The sequence below is a fragment of the Engraulis encrasicolus genome, chromosome 1, assembly GCF_034702125.1.
Source record: "Engraulis encrasicolus isolate BLACKSEA-1 chromosome 1, IST_EnEncr_1.0, whole genome shotgun sequence".
NCBI lineage: Eukaryota > Metazoa > Chordata > Actinopteri > Clupeiformes > Engraulidae > Engraulis > Engraulis encrasicolus.
In genome coordinates this window covers 37,368,170-37,393,225 of record NC_085857.1, presented here as the reverse complement: position 1 = coordinate 37,393,225, position 25,056 = coordinate 37,368,170, and the positions used below count along the sequence as shown (strand labels likewise).

Sequence of the window (25,056 nt, the reverse complement as noted above, 5' to 3'; positions counted from 1 at the left end):
GCTACTTGTGTTTTGTGTTTTTTACTTCATTAAAAACACTGTGTTGAACTGTAAAAGACTATAAACTATCACTGCGTTATCAGTGAGTGCACTGTCCATTTGCTGTGAAAAGAAACACTCCAGTATTTTGGACACAAGCACACATGGGTGAAAAAAATTGCTGTAGTTATGCTTTTGAATCTTTCTCCCTCATTACATGTTGTTTCACTGGTTATTTCAATGTCTATTTTTTAATTGGCTGAAAGCGCAGCTGTTACAAATTACACTGACCAGTGGGTAGTGCACCAGACAGGAGTGTGTAAGCTTTCATTTTAGATTTTTTTTTTTTTTTAAAGGATCCAAGGATCATTCAAGAGTTGTAAAGCCTAATGCATCTACTATTACCAGAGATTCTAAGAGTTGAATGCCACTATATCATATGCAGTCTGATATTATGCCTAAGCCTAGGCCTACTGTAAAACACACTCCACAGAAAATGTTGATATTAGGCCTATTCAGTGTCTTGCTGTGCCTGGGCTTATATATGCGAATCAGTCTTCAGATTGGTCACAGCATGTTGGACAAAGAGGTCTGATAATATTTCCCTGTGGATAAATTGAAGAGCTCTTTTCCAAAATTGTATTGGGCATTCCATTGAATTGCATTACAAAATGCATTTTATAGAGGTTTAAAAATCATGTTCTCAAAACATTTGAATGGCAAGAATTCACACATAGATTACACAAGACTACTTATCAGTCAATTCCAATATTAAAATGCAAAATGTCAAAAATGGTGGATATAGCGTTTTGGAAAAGAGCTCTTCGATTGTAACCTCTAGCTGGGTACTTTTATTATGATAGCTCACCATTTGCTCGTTTAGCATCACTAGCGATTTTTCTATGGAATTCGTTCAGCTATCTGGCGCAATGGAAGTGAGCATGAAGTTCTCAGGTTCTCCATTCTAACCAGCTGTTCCACGTTACTATGGTTTCCATCACCTCAGGTGTTTGACATCGCTAGAGTGGAGATTATCAACAACTACAACTGTCTTCATTAATGTGTGATTTTTAGGCATGATCAGATGAACCCTTCCGTAACCTCCGACTTTTCGACGCTGTCGTCGGCTTCGCTGAACGAGGAGCAGTTTGAGGACTACGGAGAGAGTGAGGATGTGGAGTATGCGCCCAGCTGTAGCCCCTACCCTGACGTGGAGATGCGCATCAATGGACACTCGGACCTGGGCTCGTCGGTACCCTCCAGGTAAAGTTGAAAAGTCGTTTTGAAAACTTTGCGAGGTTAAACACATGAACTAGCCTGGCTAATTTATACCACGGCGTGTGTATGATGGGTCTACCTGTCCATTCCCATAGGCTAATCAAAGTCGGAGCGATTACAGCCGTCGGTTTTGTCACAATTTAAACTCCTAATGTGTTTTGTAATGTTGCGAAAGTCTTAAAATACTCTTTTATTTTGTATTTTTCCCGTGTTTTACATTGTTTTCCGGGGGTTAATCAAAATCCGTCCTCGTTGTGTGTAGATGAGGCGCGTGCGTGCATTTGTGAAGGTCAATGAAAGATGCGCGTGCAGATGATTTAGCAGTAGGCCTGTAGCAGTACAGTAGAGCTTAACTGGGGTAAACGAAACGCGGCTCTAGTGAGCTGTAGGCTTATGGTTATTGTCGAAACACAGTATTAGGCCTATTGTTTTGGTATAAATTAGCCTGAAGTAATATTTTACACAAATATGGTCACTGGACAATTATACACAGGATTGTCATTATCAGAATCTGATGGATCAACCATGAAAACAAGAGGATGTCATATTCTATATTAGAGCAAAAACTTAATATGTGTGTGTTTTTCTCACATGCCCACACTGTGGGCGTTTATTTGTTTTACTTCATCATACAGCATCATACAGTGTTGGCCTATATTTTGGTCAATTACTATTTTGGGGCTCAGATGTCAGGTGGTACAACCACAGCTAATAGTAGGCCTATACCCATAAATTAATTAGTAATTTGAAATGAATACTGCAATGAATATGCTTCTTAGATAATAAATACAACAACAAAAAATCCATAGTGTCATTGCACCCATAGACATCATATAGAATAATGTGTGTCCTGTGTTTTTGCAGCCTGCTTTGTGTGACTTGGGTAGGTAGCCCCATATCTGAGGTTAGTGCCTCATTACTGGTGACTTCTTGGCCGGAAAGGAGGGGGGCTTGTAGAGTTCCCGACCTCCCGCTGTCCCGATTATCATGCCTAGCTTGGCCCGCAAGCGAGGGGCAGGATTTAGCCCTGAAATGAGACGGCTCATTTGATCTGAACGCTAAGCCACCCCCAAACTCATTACTGCAGCTTTTTGTTTTTGATGTGACTTGAGTGGAGCGGGCCTCTCGGTTGGGATAAATGACGGGGTGGTGGTGTAGGAGGCCCCTAAAAACATCTCGTATTATGTAGGAGGATTCGGGGGGATGAAGGTCTAGTTTTGGATGGGGGTGGGACAGACAATCCAGGCAAGCTTCTTGCCCATGCTTTTAAAGTTTTTCTACTGCTTTGGGACATGACAACAATATGTATTTTCATCCTACAGTAGAGAGCTCAGTCAGTTCACAGAATCTTACTCTTGTACCAACACGGATGTTTTCAGAATTCTGGAGTCAAATTCCTCATGCACCGTTGGCTTATTAAACTGGTGTTATATTCTGCGGGGGGGATTTGAAAGGTGAATTGTTTGCTATGAACATACTATAGAGCATTTTTGTGAGGCCAAGGATGAATCACTAATGTCTGAGGACGTGTGCAGACTGTTTCACCAATTAGCCTTGCTTTTTTAGTGTTGTGGTCAGAGCCCCAGTTTGATACTTTAGGTTCAAATCAGGGCAGAGCAGCTTTTTTTTTCGCAACCTTCATCGCCACACCCTCTATGCGTTGTCCCTGTATTCATCTGTTGTTAAATGCATACTGCATGTCACTGCAGTAGACTGAAACTTCCAACTTGCCAAACTTAATTTTATTTTGTGCACTTGCGTGTGTGTGCGCTTGCGTGTGTGTATGCATGTGAGTGTGCTCATGCGTGTGTCTGTGTGTGCATGCGCACGTGTGTGCCTGCTAAGCTAATCAGATGTGCATTGTGTCTGTGTTGTTCACAGTGCGGGACAGACTCCTCGGCGGTCACGTCCAATGGACGTCGGCGGTGGCGTTGGCGTTGGCGGTGAGCACGCGGATGTCTTCTGCTCCCACTGCTGCAAGAAGGTCAACCTGCTGAATGACCTGGACGCACGACTCAACACCCTCAAGGCCAACAGGTGAGCAGCAGTGGCTAGAGCAGTGTGCTCTGAACTTTTCCGCTCGTGACTGGGTGGGTTACCCAGATGAACCTGCTTACGTCCACATTGTCGTCAAGTATTTTTCTGTATTTTCCTTGGAAGATAGATAGATAGATAGATAGATAGATAGATAGATAGATAGATAGATAGATAGATAGATAGATAGATAGATAGATAGATAGATAGATAGATAGCCTTAATTCAGTCTGAAAACAGATAAAAGTTTTATCACATGCAAGAATTTCCTCGGTCATCACATCCTCAATTCCTCCTCCACTCTCACCCCCTCCTCACGTGGACAAAGCAAAAGGAGTGATCAATGGAGGTATCCTATCCATGATCAAGCACCCCTCACTCACAGCTTCCCTTCTTCAGCCATCTCACTTCGTGCTTGTCCTTGCGCATTGCCGTGGCAATAAATGGGTTCTACATTTTTGTTTTCTCCTGACTGCACGAAACTAGCTGCGCACAACTCAACCTCTTATTGTCGGAAACCGCTGTCAGTCAAAAAAATTGCTCACGTGGTTGGCTGCCAGTGTCTTGCCCATCCTCACAACACTGTTTTGATAAACAACAAAAAAACATGTAGTATTGAGATGCACTCTGTGATGTAGTAAAGCCTTGAGCAGTTTCCGGGATAAGTGGCTGAAGAAGGACAGAGGAATCATGCAGAGGAAGGATATTGGTGTATGTCCAAGCTCTTGAGAAACACTTTCTCCTTTCACATGCACTGTGCTCCTCTCACATTGTCGTGTCAATGACATTATTTAGACATCCTTGGTGATGCCGAGCCTTGAGCGGTTTTCCGGGGGCACGTGGCTGGAGCCTGGAGGCCAGAGGAAACAACCAGAGGGAGGAGACTGATATGTACCCTAGCTGCATGTACTGTAGCAAGCCCTGATTTGCTTGTTTCACACGTGCATGTGCTCCTCTCACATTGGCAGGTCAATAACAGTGTTGAGGCGTCCTCGATGGTGTCTTGGGCCTTGAGCGGTTTCCGGGGCACGTGCCCGTAAGGCCAGAGGAAACAAACCAGAGGAAGTGAGTGCATTACAATATGCGACCTTGCTCCCTCCACTTGTGCTTGTGGCCTCGCGCCGCCTACTGGCCCCTCCTCCGTGGAGAAAACGATAAAGTTTCTCAGCTGTCAGCCTAGGCACAACAACTTGTGAGGGACTGTTTTTCATTCACCATCCCAATTGCAAATGAGAAAAAGACTGTACAATTGAGCTTTTGCAAGATATTGAAATATAATGCTGTTGTCAGTGATGTCATCATGACACATTACTTCCTGGTACGAGGAAACGAGCACTAGTGGGGGAGGCAAGGTCGCATATTGCAACGCACTCAGTGTGTGGTCTCTTATAAACACACGGATGGCTCCTTCCATGCATATGTCAGCAGAGGGGTGGATACTGTGTAGTGCATATGCTCCAAAGCATTAATATTATTATTATTTTTATTTGTTTATTTTTTTCTAACTTTTCAATCATCTTTAAAAAAAAAATTTTAAATGATACCAGGCCAGTTGCTTGATGAGGACATATTACCAGAGAGACTGGATAAGATACTCCTAGAATCTCTGATTGTGCTGCCCTGGTTTCTTTATTTTATTAGGTAAACTTGATTCAGTGTGCAGACCTCCTCCTTCATCTACGGTAGCTCTTATTACTTTTCTGTTGAACCAGCCAGATTAGTTTTGGATGTGCGCTCTCCTATCACTGTATATTGCCATGCAGATAGCACAATTACAGAGAAAACGGCAATGTCACAGACACAAGCACACACACACAAACAATTGATGCACAGATTTGCATGCAGTACATACAGTGCATTCTATCTGGTTATCAACAGTCTCCTCTACAGCACATTCTACTACAAAGCAAAAACATGAAACTGGGAATTTCAATTTCAGAGGGGTTGGTTGTGTGCAGGGCATTTGCCCCTGCCTGGGCCCAGGGCCCCCCTTTGTTGGTAGTGGGGGCCCTATTATGACCTTTGCAGGCTGTATCAGTGATTTGCCCTGGGGCCCTGTGTGCAATTGTTCTGCCACTGATGACTAGTAACCTCAGTTCTGTCTCATACAGTCTTCTCATTGGTAATTTCAGATGACAAGTGCATAGACACAAAGCATAGAGGTTTCCATTAAAAATAGAATATGAAGGACTGCAGATAATCTCTCCACTCTACACACCATGACAAAAAAAAGTCTGCTTGGGAGCTGCTCATCTCAGTGTTGCTCATATGACTGTCTAGGCCCTATCGACCAAATACAGCAGTGAAGCCTTATCACCTGTTACAGTACAATAGAGTAAAGTAGAGTATCATTTAAGTTGAGCTTACAAACTATTGTGTCTGATGTAGTCAGACGCTTCACCGTACTCTCCTTCCTACACCTGACGTCGTTGAGTATTATGTAAAGTCTAAAATTAAACACCGCTCTCCTCTCCTCTGGCATCAGCCTCTGCCTCCTCCTCATACGGTACCTGGCTCAGCACTCCGTAGACAGGCTGGCTGGCTGGCAGGTTGGGGATATTTATGGTAGCGGTGTACAGCTTCACATTGCCTCTGCTGTAGAGAGAGAGACTGGAGAGATACCTCACTGGCCACTGACATGCACACAGCAAGCGGAGTTTTAAATTTAGGCATGCCTGCAGTCATTCGTTATACACACACACACACACACACCGTCCTTTAGGCAACCTATCCAAAGGGCACACACATCACACATGTGCTCTCTCTCTCCCTCTCTCTCTCTCCCTCTCTCTCGCTCTCGCTCTCGCTCTCTCTCTAGCTCTCTCTCTCTCTCTTTCTCTCTCTCTCTCTTTCTCTCTCTCTCTCTCTTTCTCTCGGTCTCGCTTGTACGCAAGCACACAGGCATGCATGACATTTTATGTGCTGGACAGTTCTTGAAAGAGTATGGCACCTTAATGAAACCAACTGAACAATTCCAAACTCTCTCTCTCTCTCTCTCTCTCTCTCTCTCTCTCTCTCTCTCTCTCTCTCTCTCTCTCTCTCTCTCTCTCTCTCTCTCTCTCTCGATGAGGTTCCCTCTTGTGTGCACTTAATTGCCCCAAAGGAGGGAGAGAGTGAGTGAGTGAGAGAGAGATAGAAGGAGAGAGAGAGAGAGAGAGAGAGCATAAAGCATGGCGAGAGAAAGGTTCCAGCCGAGAGGAGACTAAATCGAAACTCACAGCGGAGACGGAGTGAAGTGGTGCAGTCGAGGAGAGTAGAGTAGAGGACATTTTAGCAGCAAATGGAGCTTAGTCAGTAAGGGGGCAGAAGAGGACTAGCACATGAAGTACACACACTTCACCCACCTACTGTACACGCACACACGCATGCACACAAGCCGTCCGCCTGCTTACCTACAGCCACCTACACACACACACACACACACACACACACACACACACACACACACACACACACACACACACACACACACACACACACACACACACACACACACACACACACTGTACACAAACTCAAAGCACTCTCCTGCATGGACCATTATACACCCACACACCACACAGTACATGCGTTACGTAGGTGCACCCAGAAAGTTGCCTCCATCAACTGTCTGTGTTTGTGTCATAATGGCAGCATCAGAAGAGGGGGGGGGGGGCGCAAATACCTTTGGCTCTAACGCTCTACTGACTTCTGACTAGCTCCCGAAGTATTTTTTTTAGGGCCCGAGCACCGAAGGTGTGTAGGACCCTATTGTTTTTTCTTATTTTTCTTTTTTCTTGTTGTTTCTTATTATTATTTATTATTTGACTTTCTTTTTCTTGTTTTCTTACTGGTGACATCATGGCCCTGAAAGTAATAGAAACCCCTCCAAAATGTTCTGTGAAGTTGTGTGCCTTTGTGTATAAGTTTATCCTTGAAAAGCTCTACTGCTACTGTAGTTCCCCAGTGTCTAAGCGCTATATGCCGATACACACAGCACAGACTCCAATGAAAAATGCCTGGAGACCTCAGCTCTGAATGGCTGGGTGTACAGAGTTTAGTTTGGTCTCTTGTGAACAGAAGTGCTGAGCTTTACAGAAAGGGGCCCTATATACTGTACGCACCCTGAGGAGGGGAAAGCAGGTTTCATTATCATTCCCCTCTACTATACCCTTCACAATCTACTGCTGCCTGTCGCCCTCAGCTAACACTTTTGCTCGCTCGTTCTCTCTTTCTTTCTTCCTGTCTCTCTCTGTCTCTCTCTCTCTCTCTCTCCGTCTCTCTCTCTCTCTCTGTCTCTCTCTCTCTTTCTCTCTCTCTCTCTCTCTCTCTCTCTCTCTCTCTCTTTCTTTTGTTCTCTTTCTTTCTTTTGTTCTCTTTCTTTCTTTCTTTCTTTCTGTCTGTCTTTCTTTCTGTCTTTCTTTCTTTCTTTCTTTCTTTCTTTCTTTCTTTCTTTCTCTCTCTCTCTCTCTCTCTCTCTCTCTCTCTCTCTCTCCCTCTCCCTCTATTTCTCTATTTCTCTCTCTCTCTCTCTCGGATCAAATAGTCATTTTGTGTCGACAACTCCTGGTCAGAGTAAATTGTTTCTCTCTATACCTGCTGTGTGACTTTTCTAATGAAACATACTTGTCGTTTGACCTCTATGCCTCTTTTTTTTCTGTGTGTTTTTCCCCTACAGCCCGAACAGGAAGATCTCCAGTACAGCGTCGTTTGGAAGGTGAGTCGTTTATATGAGGCAGTAAATGTTGCAGTGTGATTGTGCTGACAAGCATTGGTCATGTGACTACTTGGATGATTGTTTTGATAATTGGTTAATCATTAGCTCAAATGAAGGGCTTTGTTGCAAAATGACGTATACCCATTTTGGAAAATTTTGAGAAAGTTGACTTTTTTGTATTGGGCATTGCATTGCAAAATGCAATTTATATAATGTAGGTTCTCAACATATTTGAATGGCAAGAATTCACACATGGAATGTCTGAACAGTCATTTCCAATAATAAAATGTAAAAGTTAAAAAAAATGGAGCAAAAATGACGCAATCATTTTGCGTTATGAAACTCTTCAAATGTAGCTTACATGAAGGCCAGATATAAACAACTGAACATGATTGGTATGTTGCCTAGCCGTGCTAGACCCACATCAAGATGAGGTAGGGTCTAGATACTCAATGAGTGCGTTTTAATATGCAACCTTGCCTCCTCCACTTGCGCTTGTCTCCTCGTCCCGCCTCCTGGCCCCTCCTCCGTGGAGAAAACGATAAAGTTTCCCAGCTGTCAGCCTAGCCACAACAACTTTTGAGGGACTGTTTTTCATTCACCATCCCAATTGCAAATGAGAAAAAACTCTACAATTGAGCTTTTGCAAGATATTGAAATATAATACTGTTGTCAGTGATGTCATCATGACGAGAAGCAAGTGGAGGAGGCAAGGCCGCATATTGCAACAAACTCACTGAAGGCAGGGGGCCAGGGCTAAAAGGTTACCTTTCACATACCTCTGCATGCAATTGGACAGCAGTACAACCAATCAGGGTGGAGTTATAAAGGGAACGAATTGGCAAGGACATCAGTGGCCCTGCTATTGTTTGGATAGCTGTTTAATCATTAGCACTGATTGATACTGTGGCCAGAAATGCACTGCAGAACCAGAGTGAAGATTACAGGTAAGGACATGGTGAAGAAATCGTGAGATGGCAGAAAAGATAAGGAGAGGAATGAAGGGCAAGAAATAAGAGGAAGATTTAGGAGGGACTTGTCAGGGGGTGAAATGGAGTGGAGGAAGAACAGAGTTTTTTTCTTTTTCATCTTATTCTGTCAGCTATTCGAGTAACTGTATCAGATAGTGCAGCGGTTCCCAAACTTTGCTTTACCTGCATACCCCCTCGTACATTTAAATGTGGCTTTCGCACCACTTAAGCAAATGTTTTGATGCTGATGGTGACCATACAAATAGGGCTTCATCACGCTGCAAATTTGCGCAGCAAATCACCGCACATTATGCACAGACGTTTTGGGGAATCATCATTTCCAATAGACCTGACGTTTTTTCTGCTGTCATTGCAATGGAACTTGTTGCATGACACATCTAGGAGTTATAAATGACACTTCAGATGACTCCTTCCAGCATACAACTCGGCATACAATTAAAAACTACTTAATGCTCCTTAATGCTGTATAAAACACAGATATACCCATTGCTCTATTCAGCTCACGCACCCCCTTGTGGCAGGCTGTACACCCCAGTTTGGGAACCCCTGCGAGCTGCGATAGTGATAGTGTGTGATCAATCGTCCATTTGAATGTATGGCTGCAGCAAACTGTCCGTGGCAGAGTTGCCAGATTGGACGGTTTCCCGCCCAATTGGGCTGTTTAGGATGACTGTCTGCGGGTGAAAAGGGGTATTAGATTAGATTTTCTGTACTTTTATGGCCATAGAAATCAATAGAATTCAGGTCAAATTGGGCAGTATTTAGTGTCGTCGAGTGTTTTTGAGCATTTTTTGGGCTGGAAGTCATCGGTCTCATCTGGCAACCTTGATCCGTGTCCCCCTACAGTGCTTGGTCTCCGTACTTTTCAGCTGAGCCAGCCACTTCCACACACTCAGCCGCTCAGTCATTCGTCTAATGATGCCGTCGACTCGGTGCCGTTTCAAGCGCAGCGAATGCCGCCTGCTGTGTTTATTTATGACAGTAAGCTGTCTTGTTCCAGTGGGGGGTTTTGACTGAGCCATCGGAGCAATTTATTGTTATTTATTGCATATGTCATGCGTTAAAGGATTGCACTGCACACCTTGGATTTTCACTCTGCAAATACATGTATGTGTATGTATGACAGTGCAACCCTTACTTAGGACTAATACATAATAATAATAATAATAATAATAGTAATCAATATTTTGTATCGTCGGGAAGGAGAGGGCGCAAGAATTGTTTTGTTAAAAATAAAGGGGCCAAGGATCAGGAACAGGAAAACGTTGAGAGTTTTGTTTGTGTAGTCTTACTCAGAGTAGCTGGAGACTTTCGGGGTGTCATCCGTGGGTCGGAGCGGCCGTGAGGGTTGGAGTGAGTTACTCACCCCACCTGTCCTTGGCCTCCTAGGAGTGTGTGTGTGTGTGTGTGTGTGTGTGTGTGTGTGTGTGTGTGTGTGTGTGTGTGTGTGTGTGTGTGTGTGTGTGTGTGCGAAGTGAATCATAGTGGCAGGGTGAAAATGGGCCTGCCACAGTGCAGAGCTGCTGATGTATGCTTGGAAAGAATCCCTCCTCACCTCTAGCCCTCACTCACTCTCACACACACACACACACACACGCACACACACGCACACACACACACACACACACACACACACACACACACACACACACACACACACACACACACACACCTCCATCACTTCAATCCAGCCATTTTGTAAACAATTTCCATAATGGAGTCTAGCATATGACTGGGTGGATGCCTGGATGGATGGGTGGAGATGAAAGAAGAGAAGTGAAATGCAAGTGAGGGTAAGGAAAAAGAGAAAAGTGTCAGACAGTGGGAGGGATGGGGGTAGCATGTAAGGCGTGGGTCTTTCTTGTGTGAGGGAAGGAGAGAGGGAAGGAGGGGAAAAGAGGTATGAGTTACAAACCCGAGGACTCTGGCATGTTCATACGCTGTGTGTGTGTGCGTGTGTGCGGGCATATGCCTGATTGCATGTTTGTGTGTTGGGTTGGCGTGGGTGTTGTGCGTGCGTGGGTGTGTCTGTCTGCACACGTGGGTGGGACTGGTGCTCTGACTGCCAGTGATACAGAAGCAGTGAGCAGTGGGTCAGTTTCCGCTCTCCTTGCTCTCCTCTTTTATCATCTGTCCTCTTTCCCTCTATCTCTGTTCTCTCTCTCTCTCTCTCTTTCTCTCTCTCTCTCTCTCTCTCTCTCTCTCTCTCTCTCTCTCTCTCTCTCTCTCTCTCTCTCTCTCTCTCCTATATCTCTCCTCTTCTCTCTCTCTCTCTCTCTCTCTCTCTCTCTCTCTCTCTCTCTCTCTCTCTCTCTGTCTCTCCCTCCCGCTTCTCTCCTCGCCTCTCTTTCTTTCTCTCTCTCTCTCTCTCTCTCTCTCTCTCTCTCTCTCTCTCTCTCTCTCTCTCCTATCCCCTCTCCTCTCTCTATCTCCGCCTCTATCTCTCCTCTCTTCTCCTTTTCTCTCCTCTCGTCTCTTCTCTACCTCTCCTGTCCTCTTCTCTTTCCTCTCTTCTCCTCTCTCCTCTCTCCCCCTCTGTGGCTCTCCTAATACCTCTCCTCTTCTATCCCCTCCTTTCCTCTCGCTCTCTCTCTCTCTCTCTCTCTCTCTCTCTCTCTCTCTCTCTCTCTCTCTCTCTCTCTCTGCCTCTATCTCTCCTCTCCTCTCCCTTCTTACTTCCCCTCCTCTATCTCTCCTCTCCTTTTTCTACCTCTCATCTCCTCTCCTCTCCTCTCCTCTCCTCTCCTCTCCTCTCCTCTCCTCTCTCCTCTCCTCTCCTCTCCTCTCCTCTCTCCTCTCCCCCACTTCTCACTGCAGAGTGAAACTGGGGCTCTCTGTTATGAGGTCTGAGCTCCCCTGCAGTAGAGAGAGAGACTAGAGACTAGCGTGTATCTCAGTGGAGTGGAGTGGGAGGTGTGATGTGCCCTGATATGCGAGTTGTGTAGTGGGCCAGCCCGGCAGGACGGACGGACGGACTCTGACGGACTGACTGAGGAGCCGATTGGTAAGGATGCCGCTGTACGTCCTGCTTTAGTTACCGCGCGCCGCGCTCTTCACACGCTAGCCTTCCACGGAAACAGAGAGGGAGAGAGAGGGATAGATTATGTAATAAAGAGAGGGCGAGAGAAATTGAGAGAGAGGGATGAATACAGAGAGAGGCGGATAGAGAGAGAGACGGATAGATAAGAAGGAATACCTTTGAGAGAGGGATAGATTGAGAGAGCTAGATAGGTACAGAAAGAGAGATGGAGAGGGGGATAGATTGATGGTGAGAGGCATTAGAGAGGCATACATTAGGTAGATAGAGTGCTAGAGGGAGAAAGAGAAGGATTGTGAAAGTCAGAGAGAGGGGGCATAGAGAGGGGGAGAGAGAGAGAGGGGGAGAGATGTCGTGGTGCAGCAGTCCCCCTGCTGCAGCAGCGGCGGGAACACCATGCTCACCTGTCTCGCTCCTTCTCTCCCTGTCTCTATCCCTCCTTCTCTGCCTCTCTCCTCCTCTCTCCTTCCTTCTCTTGGTCTGTTCGTACGCGGCCAGGCAACTGCTCCAGCACAGCAACATCAGCAGCAGCAACGGCAGCACCGAGGACCTGTTCCGAGACAGCATCGACTCCTGCGACGTCGACATCACTGAGAAGGTACGTACGTACGTCCCTGTGTGTGTGTGTGTGTGTGTGTGTGTGTGTGTGTGTGTGTGTGTGTGTGTGTGTGTGTGTGTGTGTGATGTCACTCCTGTGACATCGACCCCACTGGGAAGGTGTGTGTGTGTGTGTGTGTGTGTGTGTGTGTGTGTGTGTGTGTGTGTGTGTGTGTGTGTGTGTGTGTGTGTGTGTGTGTGTGTGTGTGTGTGTGTGTGTGTGTGTGTGTGTGTGTGTGTGTGTGTGTGTTGTAATGTCACTCCTGTGATTATCGGTATCACTGGGAAGCTACAGTATGCTCCCCCTAAGCCAGGACATGCGTGAGTGTGCGCGTGCACGCGTGCTTAATGTGCCAAACGCCCGTGCACAAACAAACACGCACCCACCCACACACTCGCATTCTCACATGCTTATGAAACCAAACTAACTGTCTGCAGTGGAGTCGCATTTGTAGAGTAATTGTGTTTTAGCCTATCCACATAAGAAGTGACTGTATATGAGACAGATTAACCTGATCAAACATTACGATCGCTTGTGTTGTGTAAAGCCAGCTAACCCATGAAAGCATAGAATACAAACACCTTCATTGAGTAGTCTGCAGGATTATAGATTTACAGGGCTGTGCCAGAGTGATTTCCTGAATTGTGAAGTGTTAAAACGGGAAAAACTTGATGCCACTTTCACAGAAGAAATGACTGTATCTGCCGAAGTTTACGCTGCTTAAACATTGCACAACCGCATGTGTTTTAAGCCATCAGACACAGAACAGTCATTGAATATCCCTCTGGTTTATAGATTTGATAGACCTAATAAAACAATGTACATGTGTCTTAAACACAAAAGCGTGTGTGTGAGGCTGAGCACGCATTCGTTTAGTGCTATAAATACTAATATCACAGATTTAGAGTGATTTTCTGAACTGTGACGGGGTCAATGATGGTTTTTTTTGGCCTCCGACATCAGGTGGTACAACCACAGTTAATTCCCATTACTTAATTAGCAACTGCTAATAAATGTACTGCAATGGATATGCTTCTTACAAAATCCAATAAAAACTAAAGAAAAATCATTTAATCAATAAAGTAGTGGCATTAGCTGTGGTTGCACCACCCTGACATCGTCATCGACCCGATTAGGATCAAAAAAGACATTTTTTTAAATCCCATGTGGTCCACAGGTGAGCTACCTGGAGAAGAAGGTAGCAGAACTGGAGCATGACTGTCTGATGAATGGGGACGCCAAGTCCAAACTCAAGCAGGAGAACACTCAGCTGATCCACAGGTAAAGCAGAGCAAACGTCGCCTACACACATACACATGATGCACTTACTGTATGCCTCTTTTCCACTGCAGGTTTTCTGGTAGGGCTACAGCTTGACACAGCGCAAGTCGGCTGCCACTTTTTCTTTCAATTGAGCTTTGTTGTGCCCTGTCGAAAAGCAAAAAGGGGCAGCCGAGTTGCGCTGTGTTGAGCTGTAGGCCTACCAGAAAACTGGCAGTTGGAAAAGAGACATTAGTGTGCTCTACACACAATAGGGCTACACAGCAACCAAAGCTAATGCAACTATTGTATGGATTTAATTATTTTATTTCTTGTTGTTTTTACTGGATTATCTACGAACTATATTTACTTCAGTTCATAAATTACCAATTACTAACTCATTCATGCACATTAGCTGTGGTTGTACCACCTGACGTCTGAGCCCAAAAAAGGTCATTGACCCATTTATACTTTGCACATTATGTCAATGGAAAACATTTTTTTACACCCGGCACGCATATGCGAACAGTGCACCTATGTACACAGTTGATAGAATGGGTTCATATCATAAGCATTGATGCAAACACTCCCGTTTTCTCTCTGTTTTGTGGGAGTAACACTGCCGGTTTTCTGGTAGGCCTACAGCTCAACACAGCACGGCTCAGCCGCCACTTTTTGCTTTATGATTGAGCTGTGTCGTGCCTATTCGAAAAGGCAGCCGAGTTGTGCTGTGTCGACCTGTAGGCCTACCAGAAACCCGGTAGTGGAAAAGAGGCATTAGATACTTGATGTCAGGACTGTTCCACAGGGTTTGCATGTTTAAACTGAGGCACATTATGTAACATTTTCAAGTGGATTAATCATCTTAACAAGCCAATCGATGCTTGAATGAGTCATTAGTAGGCACATGAAGACACTCTTGAGTTTACCGCCTCTGTTTGTGGGCTGAAAGCCATGCTTTGGAAATCTGGTTTATCGACATCAAGAAATTTGTGTGGATTTTTCAACTACTGTTCTATGAGAGAAATGATTGAGAAGATATTTTAAGGTGCTTGTTTTTTGACATTCACAAGTGTGAAACATAGTCTTTTATTTATACATAGTACACATTGTGCCCATTCAAAACGACTCCACTTTATTGGATGACGTCGGGGCTAGTGTCATGTTGCATTACAGGAATTGGCACATGCGCATAATAGTACAATACAGCTCACAGGTGCATCAACTCAACACAAAACAAACTACTGTTTAGATCATTTACATGTCAACTTCTCTTGAAACCCAGTTCTGTGTGTCAACAAACACAACCCTTTCATTGTTCTTTATCAGTATGGACAAAATGTTTCCTAGCGTCCGCGTGTTCTGCAATGACGTCACTGTGTGTGTGTGCACACTGTCAGGCCGTGTTGGTCGACCTCATTTGCAGTATTTGCTCTTCAACTTTGTATGAATTTGTGTGCAGATACATATGTGTTTTTTTCTGTTCTGTGTGTTTTAAATGTGTGTGTGTGTGTGTGTGTGTGTGTGTGTGTGTGTGTGTGTGTGTGTGTGTGTGTGTGTGTGTGTGTGTGTGTGTGTGTGTGTGTGTGTGTGTGTGTGTGTGTGTGTGTGTGTGTGTGTGTGTGTGTGTGTGTTGTTAGGGCTGAATCTACTGTACAGGAGGCCTTGTATGAAGTATGAAGAGTAGTTTGAGGTTTCTGGATCACTAGCTCATTCAGAGCGGTGGGCAGCAGCGGCAGCCGTGAGGGTTTGAGTGAGTAACTCACCTCACCCCCCACCTGCCCTTGTCCTTAGCAGCACTACAATACGCCTCTGTAATTTGTCAACGTGGGCGGTACAGACCCCAGGGGGACATTAGGGAGCCCTTGGGGGGCATTGAAAAGGGCACAGCTGAGAGGGGGCGGTGCTTAGCTGCCATTAGGCGGCATTACTCGATTGTATTTTTTAATACTAAGGGGGGCGTTGGCGGGCTTATGATGAGGTACAGGGGGTGTTTGTTCAAAAATGGCTGAGAACCATTACTCTTTAATAACCTCTCTCTCTCTTTCTCTCTCTCTCTCTCTCTCTCTCTGTGTCTGTCCCCCTCTCTCTCTGTCTGAATCTCTCTCTCTCTCTATCTCTCTCTGTCTGTCTTTCTCTCTCTCTGTGTCTGTCCCTCTCTGTCTGTCGTTCTCTCTCTCTCTGTCTGTCCCTCTCTGTCTCTCTTTCTCTCTCCCTCTCTCTCTCTCTCTCTCTCTCTCTCTCTCTCTCTCTCTCTCTCTCCTCCTCCTCCATATCTCTCTCTCTCTCTCTCTCTCTCTCTCTCTCTCTCTCTCTCTCTCTCTCTCCCTCTCTCCCTCCCTCCCTGCTGTAGGGTGCATGAGCTGGAGGAGCAGTTGAAGGAGCAGGAATCCCGAGCCGAGCGCCTCATGGAGGAGGAGCTGAGGAGACACCGAGACGCCACCGCCAAGATGGAGCGCGACCGCAACACACACATAGAGCTGCTCACCAACAGGTAACCTCAACAGACACACACACACACACACACACACACACACACACACACACACATAGAGCTGCTCACACACACACACACACAGTGGCACTTCAGCAGAAGGACAGGCAGCCCACACACATTCACTTTGCCCCTCTAACAGTGACTCACACAAGATTTGATGTTTTATGTAATAGCATATCATGCATATGAGACAGATATGAGGAGAGGTCTGAATTGCCACAATATATAGTAAGCACATGTAAATATAAAAACACTCTCAATATGTGTGCACCAGAAGTGGATTATGCCCGCCAGAACAAGCCAGAATTAAAGAGAAACTAACTACATTTCTGGAAAATTATCACAGATGTATGGACTAGCAATCGGCTTATTTATGATTAATTTGTTAAAATTCATTCACCTCACGTAAATCTGCAAAGTAAGACCTATTTTAGGGTACAGGCTATACCACACCCTGTTGTAGAAGCCACTTCGATGGTTTTCAGGCCGACCAGAACGGAGCCGGTACCGGTGCCCGCGCCAGTTACGTTCAGCACTAAAAGTGCTCATCTGCAAACCGCCCGTGTTCATACCGGCCTGAATGCGCCATTCCTGGCAATAACAGAGCACCGTGAGCCGCCCCAAAGGGGTTGGAGTTTAGCCCTTAGCTGCCAAAACATGGACCATATTGCTCAATGGGATTAGCCTGACTCTCCCTATAGAGGGCTCTGACTTCCAGCATTTGGCCAGTTGGCTGGTGTTAATTTAGAGCCTTGCTTGTATGACGATGTGACACGTACACAACCATAATGTTGGTGCAAAGGGAAGGGCTGAGTAGGTGCAATAAGCCCAAGGGGGGCAGGTGACGCACCAAGTTCAAGAGTTTTGGGGAGACAGACACTGACGTAGATTTTGTTCTGTTTTATATGGTGAGAGCGAGGTGTCCCGAAGCGCTTGCCAGATGGCAGCAAAGCAAAGAGTTCTGTGACTTGGTGGGGTGCGTCGTGTTGTCCTTGAGAATGCGTTCTGCCTGTGATTGGGCACAGAGTGTACTTCTCTGCTGTATCTCTCACTCACTGTGTGGCGAGCTGGGCAACAATAATTATCATGGACCAAGACAGTGACGAACCTTTAACAACCCAGAACAATACAAAAATTGGCAGAGATAAAGAAAAAGCTGTGTGCAGCAGTTATGTAAATGTTGTGTTTTAGCGTGTGTGGGGAGCAGGGTACCAATAATTGTGATGGGCCGTGGCTGTGATAAACCTTTTGCTAGTGCCAAGAATAAGAGGGTGGCAGAGATTAAGAAAAGCTCAATGCAGCAGTTGCATAAGTGGATTGTTTTAGCATGTGGGTGAAGAATCTTTTTTTCAGTCTGAGAGTGTTAGTAATGAAGATGCATTTCTATTCAAAATGCTGAATCAGCAATGCCCCTCGCCTCACACGCACAAAGGCCCATTTTAATATCTTGAGTCATCTTGCGGCAACATTAGAGTAGCCAGACAGTGTGTAGTGTAAGCACTTGCAGTACATCATAAACTTGGCCCATAGGCAACCACACAAGCATGAAATGGATTAAATAAACCAAATGAATCAAGAAGCCATTTATGACCTACAGCAGGGGTTCCCAAGCTTTTCCAAGGCAGGGTCCACTTGGAATTTTCACACATGTTCGAGGTCCACCTCTGACCCAATAAACAATAAACGTCATATACATAGTCAACAGCAGCACAAACATTGTTTTGATTTTTTTTAAATGATTTCAAGGCACACTCTGAATACCTTTACCAGTGGGCCCAGACCCACAGTTTGAGAATCACTGATCTACAGTGTAAAAAAAAAAAAAATGCAACACAGCTCCTTTTACTGTTTTACTTCTCCAAGGTTGGGAACCCTCGGTGTATGGGTTACATAAGTTTATGTTTAAATGATTTTAAATTATTTTATGCGTCTTTCCTTCCTTCTTTCTTTCTTTCTTTCTTTCTTTCTTTCTTTCTTTCTTTCCTCCAGAGTTCAGCAGCTAGAGGAGGAGAATGCAGAGATGGCCATCAACATGACACGGCTCAAGTCACAAGCGGAGAAACTGGACGAGGTGTGTGTGTGTGTGTGTGTGTGTGTGTGTGTGTGTGTGTGTGTGTGTGTGTGTGTGTGTGTGTGTGTGTGTGTTAGACCTATGATTTTTGGCCCAGGCCCGAGCCCGAACCCGAACCCGAGCCAATTTCGGGTCGGGTCGGGCCTGAAATGTCACTCATTACGTTCGGGTAGGGTCGGGTTCGGCTTCTCTATCGTTGACAGTTTTTTTTTTTTTTTTTTAAATAAATAAATAGGCTATGTAGGCTGTGAGTTAATAATATTCCACTTCAGTTGATAATCCAGCAGTGCAGTGCCTGCTGCTAGAATGCACGCGCTTTCCCTCGCCTCTCCCTCCCATCACAGTGCGCTGAGGCATTTCGGCCGTGTTTTGGCCATGAGAGACGCGTGGTCTGCAAAAAACAGAGGTCGCCTCATCAACCCGACACATACTGTAGCCTAATAAACTCTTGCAATGGCAATTCAAGAACTCCTTCATTCCTGTTCTGCTGCTCGCGTCGTTGTTCTTCTTTGTCTCGCTGTCTCTCTCTGTGAAAGTGCCGCGCTAGATTTTTAAGGTCGTACTGCTGCTGTGGCTTATGGCCCAATGATCAGCCGGTCAAAATGACGGACGCCCTTAAAATTTTCCGCCAACTCTTAAAAAAAGCGTCAATGATGGATTATCGCTTAATGTAACCTCTGTGCACTGCAGTGCAGCATACACAGAAATATATAAGATGGCCTGCATGTTTATACAGTCTATTTAACTTAGATTTCGTAACAAAATACTTTAATGGCTTTAATTTAAGGGCTTTGATTTGTTATCATAGATCACCCCTCCTTATAAATAAAATTTTAAATTTCGGGCTTCCCTCGGGCTCGGGCCTACACATCCAATAATTAGTCGGCCTCGGGCCGGGCCCGGCCCAATTCCCATGGGCCCATGTCGGTTCGGGCTTGGATTTTTTTACCCGTTCTTACCTCTGGTGTGTGTGTGTGTGTGTGTGTGTGTGTGTGTGTGTGTGTGTGTGTGTGTGTGTGTGTGTGAGAGAGGATGTGTGAGGGTGTGTACTTATGTATGGGGATATGTACATCAGTCTGTACGTATATCATATTCATAATGTGCAGTGTGTGTGTGTGTGCGTTTGTATGCACAGCTGTGCGCACACATGCTTGTGCGTGTCTTGAGTGTCGATACAGCACTAACAATCTGCATCATGTATGGGGATATGTGCATCCATCTGTATGTGTATCATTTTCATATGCAGTATGCATGTGTGTGTGTGTGTATGTGCATGTGTGTGTGCGTGTGTATGTGCAGCTGTGTGCACATGCTCTATGCTCATGCCTATGTCTGAGTGTCAATGTGCCATGCAGCACTATTATTCAACATCATGTGTGGGGATATGTGCATCCATCTGTATGTGTATCATATTCCTGTGAACGTGCGTGTGTGCATGCGCGTGTTTGTATGCGCAGTTGTGTGCACACATGCTCCTGCGTGCGTGTCTGAGTGTCGATGTCTCATGCAGCCCTATCAATCTGCATCATTGCGTGAGTTGGTGACAGCAGTGCTAACAACCCCCGCCCCCCCCTCCAGTCTGATGAAGGCGTGGGGCAGAGAGAGCTCTAATTTCAGCTTGTCGTCAGCACCACCACCTCCACCACCCCACATGACATGTGTGAACCCATACACCCGCCTCATGGGGCTAAAAACAGTTATCTTTTGACTTCATGACTGGCGTCATTGCTGAAACGCAAGACCCAGAAAAGCAAGTGTGTCCCCATGTACAACAAATGTGTGACCATGCACATCGCATGGAGACGAGAGCATGGGCTAAAAACAGTCATCTTTTTACTTCTGTACAAAACACTTTTTTTCTAAATTGACTCACAAAAATGTGGGGAAATATATTTAATGACTGACCTCATTACTAAAACTCAAAAAGACAAGAGGTGTGTTCAAGGAATGTGTGAAGCCAAACGTGAGATGTAGACTATAGAAGAGCAAAGTGGGGTTATTTTTGGCCCAAATGTATTACTGACATCATTACTGTCACAAAAAAAAATCGTGTTTCTGTGTAAAAAAATAGACGTGTTTAAAAGGGGTAAAACAGGGTGTCAAGCACAGAACAGAAACCATTTAGGAACTACTTGGATAAGAAAAAACCTCTGTTGATTGCTGGCTAGATGGCAGATGGAGAGCAGGGTACAGAGTAGGGGTATGACTGGCATTACTGACACACAGAAACACACATTTCCTTGACACAGAAGCTTTTTTAAGTTTCACAGTGCTAAACGTCAAGACTCTACGAATAATTATTGACATTCTGATTAGATGCCTACATGTTCTGATAAATTCATATCAGGTTATGAGTGTATAACTGACGTACTTTATGTCTGTGTGTCTGTCTGTGTCTGTGTTCGTCCGTCCATCCGTTCAGGAGAGGCAACGAATGACTGATAAACTGGAGGACACCAGCTTACGGCTGAAGGACGAGATGGACCTCTACAAGAAGATGATGGACAAGCTCAAACAGAACCGCCACGAGTACCAGAAGGAGAAGGATGCCATGCAAGAGGTAGCATGTAAAGCAAGACGGCCATATTGGATTGTGAACATTAACCTGATCAGTTATCATCCTTCATCAGTTATCAGTTATCATCATGTCAACACTTGTGAAGTGAACACAGTCAGTTTACGACATACATAAATTGAACAAAGTTGACTTACAAAAAGAGTTCACGTTTTGTAAACAACAGGGTTCCTACAAGACAATCTCTCTCTCTCTCTCTCTCTCTCTCTCTCTCTCTCTCTCTCTCTCTCTCCCTCTCTCGTTGTGTCATGAGTTTGAGCATCTTCAGTACTACTACGAATGCGCTGGAGGTGGAGCGTCTGAACACCACAATGTTTTAACATCTCTCTCTCTCTCTAACTCTCTCACTGTCTCTCTCTCTCTCTCTCTCTCCCTCTCTCGTTGTGTCATGAGTTTGAGCATCTTCAGTACTACTACGAATGCGCTGGAGGTGGAGCGTCTGAACACCACAATGTTTTAACATCTCTCTCTCTCTCTCTCTCTCTCTCTCTCTCTCTCTCTCTCTCTCTCTCTCTCTGTAGCTGATAGAGGAGTTGCGTCGTGAGCTGGAGCATCTTCAGTACTATAAGCTGGAGGCGGAGCGCGTGGGCCGCAGCCGCAGCTCCTCCATCTCCTTCCCCGACTACGGCAGCCGCAGCCGAGAAACAGAGCTGGAGCTGGAGGTCAAAAGGCTCAAACAGGTACGCAGCTTTGAAAACAGAAGATGTCTTTAGGGTTTGGTTTTTTTTTCATTAAATATGCTACTTTACTGTCGTGGCAATGGAATGAACTTACTCTGAGGTCAAGAGAATCCAACAGGTACATGAGTTTGAAACAGATGGCTTAATCGGTTTAAATTTGAATTTATTTTTCTTAGGGGGATAGCCCCTTGAGATTGGCTCCCCGGTTCACGATAAAGCAATTCTGCACACCTGTGCTCACTCAAACATGTACACGGGTTTGAAAACGGAAGACGTTTGTTATTCGTTAAAAAGATACTTCTTTACTGTTGACCTCAGAGTAAGTTCATTCCACTGCTACAATAGACTGAAACAGGTATGCGGCTTTGAAAGCAGAAGACATTGTTTTCTTTAAAAAGTGCTACTTACTCCGAGGTTAAGAGAGGTATGTGAGTTTCAAACAGGTGGCTTGATTGGTTCACAATGGAGCACTTCTGCACACCTGTGCTCAAGAGACTCAAACGGGTACGCAGGTTTGGAACAGATGACTGTTTGTTTTTGGTTAAAAATGCAACTTTATTCTCGTGGCAGTGGAATGAATTAACACTCAGGTCAAGAGACTGAAACGGGTACACAGGGTCTGAAACAGATCACAGCGTTTTCTTGTTTCTACCATTTATAATTGAAAACAGATTGCCTGTTTTGTTGTTGTTTGAAAATACAACTACTCTTAAGGATAGTGGAATGACCTTACTCTGATGCAGCTGGACCCTTACGAAAGGAGCGCTTGCAGAACAAATCTAAAACTGTGTCTGCTTCTTGATTGTGACTGGCTGACTTTCTGCGCTCCAAGTGTCCACTGTTTTCAATACAACCCCGCACACACCAGCGCCAATGTCCGCGGATGTCGTCTGGCGATTACGGGACAGCTCTATTCTGTCGAAGCCGCCACTTGTGTATCCATGCTCTGCAGTGATGTAATTCACCATTCAGTGTTTATATCGCGTCTGCGCTAGTGTTCGGGCAGAGGTAACCGAAATTGTGCTCCGCAGTGCTGTCGGAACCGGTGTGCTGACGCCCCGATGCACCCAAAACGGAGATAAGAAGCCCGATCTTCTAAACCACTGATCCACTACAGTAGTGGTTTTCACAGTGGGGGCCGGGCGGGGACCCCTAGGGGGCCGTGAGGAGTTGCTAGGGGGGCCGCGGCAGGATGGCAGGAAGGCAGGAAAAGTATAGCACAACAAAAGATGAATTATTGAATGAACTGAATAACGTACAACAAAGTAAAACAAAAATAAGATAAACAATTCCTATTCCTAATGATATATCCACAGGCCTCACACTATGGTTGTGATAGGGAGTGCAAAGAAAAAACAGTGTGGCACGACCCACGTAAGGGGGGCCTTGGCTGGAATCAACCGGCATTTGGGGGGCCTTGTCATGTTAAAGTTTGGGAACCCCTGTACTACAGTATTCAAATACAGGCACCTGTCAACGCCATTATAGTCCTCCACTTTAGTTGACAACAACTTAATCCCAGGAACAGTTCCTCGTCACGGCTCATCTATGAAGTGATGCCGCGTGTGACAGGGTCTCCACATAGCATTTAAATATAATATAGGATAGATGCCAGTCAAATATGATCTGATATCCTACTTGCATACGTGAGCCAACTCAGAGCAACCAGTGTGCAGACAAATGACAGTTGGGACATGGGTTGAAGGTTGAATGTTCCAGGTTTTTTTCCCCCTTATTTGCCATTTGTACATAAACAAACAGACCAAGTACTTTGGAATTGGTGGGCAGAGCTTTCTGAGAAAGCAGGTGATCAGATCACCACGTTTAAGCATGTCAGAAATCAGAAAACTTTTCATTCATTTTGACAGTCCTGGTCACATTAAAAACGTAGCATAAATGTAAGAAAGACAATAGAATGCTCAAAAACATTGTTGCGACGTTACGTGACTGTTCTCAGTAAATAGCATAAGTAAAAGTAGAGGGAAATACTAACAGACAATGTTGCATGTACAGTAGAAGTAAAACCAGAACAAACCTAGTCAAGAAAATATTTGGAGATGTTTGAGTCACAATGATTTATGCACCCCTTTCTTCTCCCCGTGAGATCACTTCCATTCTCCTCTTCCACTTGCTTTAATTATGCATTCCTCTTCCCCCCCGACGGGCACTGTCAAACAAAACACATCGTGTAGGCGGCCCTCGTGAATCTTTTCCCAGTGTGTTTGTCATCGCCATGCTGCCGGGATGTTTTAGTGAGCACTGTATGGCACTACTTTTTAAAAGTCAGACAAGACGGCAGACAGAAAATGGCTCCCGTGTGAATATGGTGGTGCTCATTTTCAGCAGAGGGGAAAAGAATGAAATTAATTCTTCTTTCCTCTCTGCTCTCAGCACAAAAGCCAAACATGTTCACTCCATCGTTCACTATATGCTGCTGGGTGAATCTTGGAAACAATATGTGCACATAGTGCATATGTACAGTATGCAGAGGACACTGGTGTAACGCAAGTACTTCAGGCCCCCCTGCAAGCTAAAAAGAATGGGCCCACGAACTGAAAAAAAGGGCCTAATATCATGTGGAGGGAGCCCTTATCTTCAAGTCAAGGGCCCATGTGGGCCCCCCTGCCTTGCGGGGGCTGCGGGGGTATACTTTACGCCCATAGCAGAGGCTAGGTATTGCTGCATTCTACATTAAAGTCAAGTAACTTCATTGATCGGCAGAGGGAAATTATGGTGTCAAGTATCTTACACAAATAATTATTTAATAAACACAGTGCCCAAATGAACACTTATTCGAAGAATAGAGTGTCCAACAAGAGTGAGGATACGCTTAAAATGTCAGCCCGTGGTCTGGCCGTGGCCTAACGGTAGGGCACTGGGTTACGTACTACACCGGCGACCCGGGTTCGATTCCGGCCAGGGTTATTTGCGGATCCTTCCCCATCTCTCTCCCCCCACTCATTTCCTGTCTCTCCTCCACTGTCCTGTCAAAGATAATAGTCGGGGAGGAACGGTAGCCTACCATGCACCCCCCCCACAACAAAACGCCACATGACTTTTTTTAATCTTCAAGATGTCCTGAATAAGAATTTGAGTGGTAACAGTCATATAACTCACTCCCACTATGATTTTTCACATCATATTGTATATGACCCCATGCATTCTAGTCCTATGTAGTGGTACACTGCCAAGGCCTCTAGAGCCATGATGCAGTTGGTTATAATAGCTTATGATATACCATATGAAAGCTTGGAGTCTGTAGTATACATATATTATACTGTATTTGGTGTACCTTTTGCATAGCAACAGTTGCTAGGCAAAGCATCTTCCTTAGCAACCAGCATCAGTGATACGGTTCC

General features: G+C 45.2%; 1 protein-coding gene across 1 annotated transcript in view; it reads left to right on the top strand.

Annotated features, from left to right (window-relative positions):
* Positions 1 to 25,056, top strand: part of rab11fip4b (RAB11 family interacting protein 4 (class II) b) — a 57,521-nt gene that overhangs the window by 28,715 nt on the left and 3,750 nt on the right. The window contains exons 3-11 of the mRNA XM_063201523.1: positions 1,054 to 1,242; positions 3,139 to 3,294; positions 7,949 to 7,987; positions 12,515 to 12,614; positions 13,792 to 13,895; positions 16,228 to 16,368; positions 18,361 to 18,442; positions 20,865 to 21,002; positions 21,539 to 21,697. Of these exons, the coding sequence (XP_063057593.1) occupies positions 1,054 to 1,242; positions 3,139 to 3,294; positions 7,949 to 7,987; positions 12,515 to 12,614; positions 13,792 to 13,895; positions 16,228 to 16,368; positions 18,361 to 18,442; positions 20,865 to 21,002; positions 21,539 to 21,697 (1,108 nt within the window). The remainder of the gene's footprint in view (positions 1 to 1,053; positions 1,243 to 3,138; positions 3,295 to 7,948; positions 7,988 to 12,514; positions 12,615 to 13,791; positions 13,896 to 16,227; positions 16,369 to 18,360; positions 18,443 to 20,864; positions 21,003 to 21,538; positions 21,698 to 25,056) is intronic.